The sequence below is a fragment of the Symsagittifera roscoffensis genome, chromosome 3 (genome assembly GCF_963678635.1).
Source record: "Symsagittifera roscoffensis chromosome 3, txSymRosc1.1, whole genome shotgun sequence".
Lineage (NCBI taxonomy): Eukaryota > Metazoa > Xenacoelomorpha > Acoela > Convolutidae > Symsagittifera > Symsagittifera roscoffensis.
This window is the reverse complement of record NC_087064.1, coordinates 74538040-74545331: the sequence shown is the minus strand read 5'-3', so window position 1 is coordinate 74545331 and position 7292 is coordinate 74538040. Positions and strand designations below refer to the sequence as shown.

At 34.5% G+C, this 7292-nt stretch overlaps 1 protein-coding gene across 1 annotated transcript in view; it reads left to right on the top strand.

Annotated features, from left to right (window-relative positions):
• Positions 1 to 1176: 1176 nt before the first annotated feature.
• LOC134841832 (F-box/WD repeat-containing protein 10-like) overlaps positions 1177 to 7292 on the top strand; it is a 6820-nt gene continuing 704 nt past the window's right edge. Inside the window, exons 1-6 of the mRNA XM_063857871.1 lie at positions 1177 to 2004; positions 2682 to 2940; positions 3774 to 3942; positions 5339 to 5558; positions 5807 to 5945; positions 6228 to 6329. Coding sequence (XP_063713941.1) covers positions 1808 to 2004; positions 2682 to 2940; positions 3774 to 3942; positions 5339 to 5558; positions 5807 to 5945; positions 6228 to 6329 — 1086 coding nt within the window. The 5' untranslated portion in view covers positions 1177 to 1807. The remainder of the gene's footprint in view (positions 2005 to 2681; positions 2941 to 3773; positions 3943 to 5338; positions 5559 to 5806; positions 5946 to 6227; positions 6330 to 7292) is intronic.

The window sequence follows — 7292 nt, the reverse complement described above, 5'->3', positions numbered from 1 at the left end:
CGTCGAATCGAGCTGCAACAATAGTTTTCGTGTTTTCAGTGTTCCTATCCAAATCAGAAAAAAAAATCATTATGATCAAAAAAAGATAGCATTTTGTAATACTTTTTTTTGTTCCAGAAGCAAATTTCGTTGCCCGAACAAAAAAAAATTTCTTGATACTAGCTAATTTGATCCGCAATTATTTGCTCCGACTGTTTTCGAAGAAAATGACGGAATATTTATGCGCGGGGTGGTTTTTTCTGCAGACAAATTGTAATTTTTTGACTAGCAATTTTTGACAAAACTTTTTATATCATTCGAAAAGTATTGTTATCTTGAGCTCAAATTTAACAAGATATTTTACCTGTGATTTTTGTAAAATTGTGGGGGGTTTAATGATTGCTAATATGGCTAATTTGGAACAATTGACATGCGTTATATTTTGCGCTATTAATGTGTAATCGGAGATTTAATCCGTCCTAGAAATCGTTCCAAATTGGTTGAAGCAGGATGTTTGTCTTAATTGCTACGTACAGTAGGAGCGACATCTAGCAGTTTGTACTTAATACGGCGTGTGAGGGATGATTTTCAAAAAATCTTAAGAATAAAAATATTTTTTTGAAAAATTCTTCAATTTTTGGAAAACAAACTGCTCCATGGACGTTAAAAAGTAGTCGGAACTCTCAAAGCTCTACCTTCAAGGCGATGCGAGTAATCGTGTTAGTTTTGATCTTTCTTTGCAAGGAAAGTGTGGTTATCTAATTTTTCTGTGCTTTTTTAAAAATTTTATTAAAGTCTTTTTTGAATTTTTTTTCTCTGTAGCTTCTATAAGCATTTAAAACGGAAATTTTGACAATTTCAGGCTTTAATAATAACGTAATCACCTGTTTATGAGTCATAAACTTGAGAAGTTTATGAATAATCTCAATGATTTTGGCTGTGATTTATAATTTTGAATCAAACTGAAACCATAAAACGCCACGATGGGTTTTGGATTTTTTTGTCATGTTAAATTTTATGGTGAGATAAATTTCCTTCAATTGTGATGGAAATAGGTGTCTCGTTTAGTACCTACTGCTTTATTTATACCAAATAGACAATGGTCTATATTCAATTGCAATCGCAACCTTATAACGTGCATACCTTTTTGTACTATCAGTTAAACCATGTTGATTTTTCATAAAACCATGAACAACATTGGCTGCATTTAATATCTAACCATCAGCAATTGTTTGCATATTGTTTTTCTGAAGTATTCAAGTAGCAAGCAGATTTGATTTGCAATTTTAATAGCTTAACTAAAACATTTTTTTCATACATGATCTTTTTGAGCGTTTGATTTTGTTTGATCAATTCGCGAATCACTGTTGCTATTATCAACCTCCTGATAATTATTGTCATTAGCTTTAACACTTTGGTGCATTTTGAAAAGATTAAAGTCTCATTACGAAGCCTAGATTTAATTTGATTAATAATAAACAAAAAATAATTTAAAATTTCAAAAAGAAAGATAGTTTTTGAAATCAAATTACCCCTGACAGAAATACTGTGAGCTTCATCATTAAGCTGTTTTAGTGTTGAAAACAAAATTACATTCTCTGCCAAAAAAATTGATTTCCAACTTGGGGTATTCATTTTTTTAAAATCACTTCCATTGATCAAAATCGTCAAACAATCGACGTTATTCTGGTTGTTTTGTTTAATCCCAAATACCATTTACGCCCATCCGCTCATTCATTTTGTTTCATCACAAACTATTTCCTTAATGACTTAAGAATACAATTATCTTGAATTTTTTAACGAAATCAAAAATTGGACAAATCGACGGATGAAAACGGAGGCGACTAGACGTGGATTCGAACCGAAGCGGCCGGGTGGTGAGGAGTTGTACAACAATATAGTGGTGAAGTGTACTGTGCAAGGGGAGGTGTTGACGGGTGATCGAGACGACTTGAGAGTGTGTGGGGAGTGCGAGGCATGTCAGTTACACGGATATGTCACCAGGACTGTTGATTGGTTCAACCGGTGAGTAAACCATTAATAAATAGCAATTATAAATTTTGGCAAATAAGGATTAGTTCATTAAACCATTTAGCCTCAAAAGTCAAACGTTAAAAAATTCTCTGTTCAGCTGTTCGTAATTGTTTTATTTCATTATGGCATGCAGCTGAATTGTTATACTATTTTATAAGCTGGGAAAAGGTGGAACCCAGTTTTAAAGCACCAGCCCAGACCATGGTTGAGTATCAATTTTTCTTTTTCTTTAAAAAATATCTGATATTTTCATAAGATATTGTCTATTTATCAATTATCCACTCGGGATAGTTATCGAGAAAATTTTGAACTAGGTTGCTATCTTCAGGCACTAATTTTGGTTTAATTGTTGTGTCCAGGGGAGGGATATTTCAAAACACTTTCTAAAATTTTGTCGATTTCTGTTAGGTCTACCAATAGCGCGCGCCAAAAAACGCGATTTTTTGGTCAAAATTTTCCTAAAAGTGCCCAAAACGGCATTTTTGACCTGTTTTTTTTTGGTTGACAACGTTTTTAAACATTTTTCGGATATTCCCCCCACCCTCGAGAAAATCCTTGATCCGCCCGCCCTTCTCCGTGGCCTAATCTTATTGTTTTATATTTGCAAAAAAGACGTTTACTGTGTATATATGACACATTGCAAAAGACGTCTTATTTTTTGTCTGCAGTGCAAGTGAAAACACGAAGAAAGTGTTCGTTTGTGGTCTGGCCAGACGCATGCCAAGTGAAGAACTGATCCAGTACATTCAGCACCTCATCCAGCCTATCTGCTGCAAGGATTACACCTACAGTCGCACCAGATCAGCACCAGGATTATCCAGGGACCAGGTATCCAGTCATGGAGATAGAACCCTGGATGTGGAGGGTCTTCAGGCGGAGATATTTGACACGTGGCACTGGTTCGCACACACCTCACACTATGCAAAGGTCAATCAAGTTCATAAAAAAACATAACATTTAAGTTCCTTAGCGGGTTTAGAGAGAACTATACTTTGAGCTCTATATCTGCTTGACAAACTACAAAAATTTTTCAAATGCGTCTTTTGATCCCGAAATGTATTTAAAGGGAAGCACGAAATAATTTCCAAAAAAAGCCTGAAATATTTTTTTACAAAATTAGGTTTTTTTTCTCAATTTTTTTTTAATTTTTGGAATGCAAGCTTCAATTTTTAGTTACTGCCGCACTCTGAAATTTTGACTTCTTTTCATTCATTTATCCTTTTGGAGGCGGTAGATGAAGTCCGCCAGAGCTCAAGGCCTTTCGTGGAGCTTTCGTGTTCTCAATCTCATCAAAATCCTTCGTTTTATATAGCTGAGTTCTCAAGCCTCAGTTGGAAAAAAAGCTTAAAAAAAACGGGTGCATGTCTTAAGAAATATGGCAATTGCTGAACCAGGCAGTGAGTTCAACAACCTACCTCGTTTTGGTAGCTTTTCTCTGAAATAATTTTGTTTATTCGGCTATAAATTGAATCTATCCTAATTGGATTAATGTAATTAATTTAAAAAAGAGATACGTGCAAGCAGTTCAGTTGATCCAATTGTGATTTGCCCGGCCAAAACATGATAATTATATTTTCTCATTAATCGAATTTTTATTCTTCAACTGCCTAAAAACAGTTAACTATGATAAAAAAATCTTTTTTTTTTCATTTCGTCCTCAGATGAACAACATTTTGGAGCTTTTTTTGGTTAATTTCCATACTTTCATGTAATTTTTGTTAGTATAAATTACTTGAAACGTTTTTTATTTTCATGTGCAGATGAACTACATGTTGGAGCTGTTGAAGTTGTGTGACTCGCACCTGTTGCTGACCTTGAAGAACCAGATGAGGACGGTGGCCATGAGTAGTCAGAGGGGTCTGGTGGAAGAGATGCTCACCAAAATGGAGGAGAGACAACACAGTGATCAGGCCAACGATCAGGGCACAGGTATGTTTGTGTGTTGTGTGTATGTGTATGCGTATATGTGTGTGTGTATGTGTGTGTGTGTGTGTGTGTGTGTGTGTGTGTTTATGTTTGTGTGTCTGTGTGTGTGTTTATATTTGTGCGTGTGTGTGTGTGTTTATCTTTGTGTGTCTGTGTGTGTGTTTATGTTTGTGTTTGTTTGTGTGTGTGTGTGTGTGTGTTTTTATGTGTGTGTACGTGTCTTCGCGCGTGTGTGTGTTGATTCTGATTGATTAATATAGCATTTGTCTACTTACTGACGAGTATGAATACGCGGTTCTATACTTACTGATACGTAGACCGAAAATGCTAAAACAATTCCATAAACTAAGTCTATGAAAAAAAAACTAATCATACAAATTTCATACATTTTCAAAGAACTTTTTCTTGTTTTGCAAAACAAATTTTGTACTAAAAAAAATATATTTTCAAAAAAAATTTTGCAGGCAAAATCAGTTTTTTGTGTGGATAATGTAGTCCTGGATACACAAAAATTGATTTTTTTCCACTTCTCAGGATAAATTTTTTAAAAACGGTCAAAACACTTATTTATTTTGTGTAGCATGATTTTGTATGCCTTGAGCAATACACGATTAGTTAAATCGCTTGTCAAAAGGTTTGCCAAAATTTAAAAGTTTGATACTTCCATTATATTATTTGTTTAAGACAAACTAAGAAATTTCAGGCCGTTTCCGATGCATTATAAATGCGAGACGATTAAACATTTGGTGACTCTACTTTTGAGAAACCAAATTCTTTGCCACTTGTGTTCGGTTACGAACACAATCCAAAAACTTTGAGAAATTAATTTTTTTTAAATAAAATTTTTGATTTATGGAAAGTTACTGGTCATACAGTTTTCATTTATAAAAAATCACTAATCATAGACCTTTCATGCAATTCTCTGTGTTTATGGAATTGCATGAAAAGTGTATGCTCAGTTTTTTTCCATATATGAAAATTGTATGACTAGCATTTTTGGTCATAGCGGGTATTTAGTCGATTTCGACTGTTAGCCGTTCAATTCTAAAACTATAACCATAGAAGAGCTTAGCAAGCAAAAATACAGTAAAAACTTCCTGAAAAATACAGTAAAAAACTATTCCTGGAGCTTGAGAGTCCGCTAGTTTTCATAGATGCTTTAATAACGCAGTTTTATGAACTATTATCATGAAATGTTCAATTTGCGACTTTTTATTGATCTTTCTTTGTGAAATCTTTTTCTTCATCGCGGTGTTTTTTGACGTAACCATAGTTTCCTTCGACAAGTGTTGGTTTGATAAATCTCGATAGTGGGTTTTCCGTAGCTGTGTGTGGGTCTTCCCTGTGCTATCTAATATGAAGATAATTAACGTCACTCTCTAATGCTACAAAATTTTAGGAGGAGATAATTTGGCATATGACTCAGACACAGCGAGTGAGGAGACTTTCATCTCGAACAAACATCCCAACTTGGCCTTTCTGAAGGAGTGCAAGGATCCCAAACAGTATACTATGGATGCGAAGAACCCTCTGAGTGGCAGGACTTTTGCCAAGGAGTCCCGACTGAGGAAGCAGCACAGGATCAAAGTGCTCAACAAGGCCATAGCGGACGAGAAAAAGTGAGATCTGAGATCTTAATCATTTCATTTATCTATTTTTTTTTAAACTTTTTTTGATAAAACTGGGAAAAAGACAAAAGTTCATTTTCTGACAAAAAATAATTTTGCGCGTTGAAATGCTAAATTGAATCATTTTCATGCCTTTAAATTCTTTTTTTTCCACAATTGCTGCTGCAGGAACATTCATTGCGATAGCAGTCGGCTTTTATTGTCCAGTTTTAAGTATAACTGGTTGTTTTTTAATACAGAGTGGCGGTTAAGACAGCTACGAGGAGAAGTGGTCAAGGTCACCACCTAACAAAAGGAGGCGGAGATGGAACTGTGGAGCCAGCAGACACACTCCCCTTATACTCACAGTCGGCTGCATCCGGAATCAGCAAGTTCAAGGTCAGAGTTTTCATCTTTTAAAAACAGAACAAATAGCTGCCATAAATGTGAATATTCGCACAACATGTTAACTAGATTATGTAAGAAATATAAATTATTTAAACATTCAAATATCATTAAACTTTTATTGGAATTGAGCATGAAATTGATCTTAAAATCACAACTGGAGGCTTAATGACGACAAAAAATCGAAAAATTAATTTGAGATTCAAGCTGAGTTTTTGCGTGACATATTTGACTTCATCTGATTTGTATCAAAAGTGACACCTTATTCTGTTGTAGGACTTTGTGCGTGAGCTGCCTGTCTACCTCTCCAAGTACATTCTGAACTTCCTCGACAAGAAGAGCATAGCCTCCTGTGTACAAGTCAGTCGCATCTGGAGGGTTAGTCTTCAAACAAGCGCATCATCGTAGTGTGATATTACAATGCCACTTTTTTCCAAGATAACTCGCAAACTAAAGTGCTAATTTCGTGACACCTTTGACAACGTGGATGTGTAACTTTTGGAACAATATTAAGGCGGGATGTAGCATTGGTAGTATAATGCCGTGTGCTTGACGTTTGATTAGTAATAATTTAATTCAGTTGATGCTTTTTTTAATCCTCAAATGAGCCGAAAGAAGCTATTTGTTTCATATAGCAGTGTATTGATTAAAACTCGATTTCAGAAAATGTTCTACTCAATTTTTTTATGCGATGTTTTTGAAATGCTTAGTTGCATAGTTATACAAAGTTTGGCTTGAATTTTCTACTTATTACACGCAAATTAGTGTGGTTGCCTTCAGCTTATAACATTCCAAATTATTACATCCAAAATTTGTGTTTAAATGAAATTTGAAGCTCCCATTTGCCGTTTGTTTTTGGTGTTTTAAGCACCAGCGGCACAATTTTTTAAGGAAGCTAACTGGAAAACAGAAATGTCCGAGGACCGATGATTAGTTTCCGTAGAGGTCATTTATTTTTCATAACTTATTAGTTTTTCTTCTTCTTTGTTCGGTTTTTTGCTCGTGTTTGTAAAGCACAGCTTCGCACCTATTTTAAAGCACCCGCACCGAGCGCCCATGGATCACAATCGATTATATTGTCATAATATGGTCAGCATCTATAAAATGACAAAATAACCGATTATAATCCATTAAAAATGGATTATAATCCTAATATTTTTTTATCCCAAAAAAATCCATTATAATCGATTATAATCGGTTATAATGGATTTTTTCGAGGGGTTTTTCATGAAATTTACAATTTTGTTCAAAATTATCTCATTTCTTGTTTTGTGTAGTTACTACGTGTTATGTTTCATAAAATGTTAAATTTAAGAAAAAAATTGATATATTTTTTGTCTC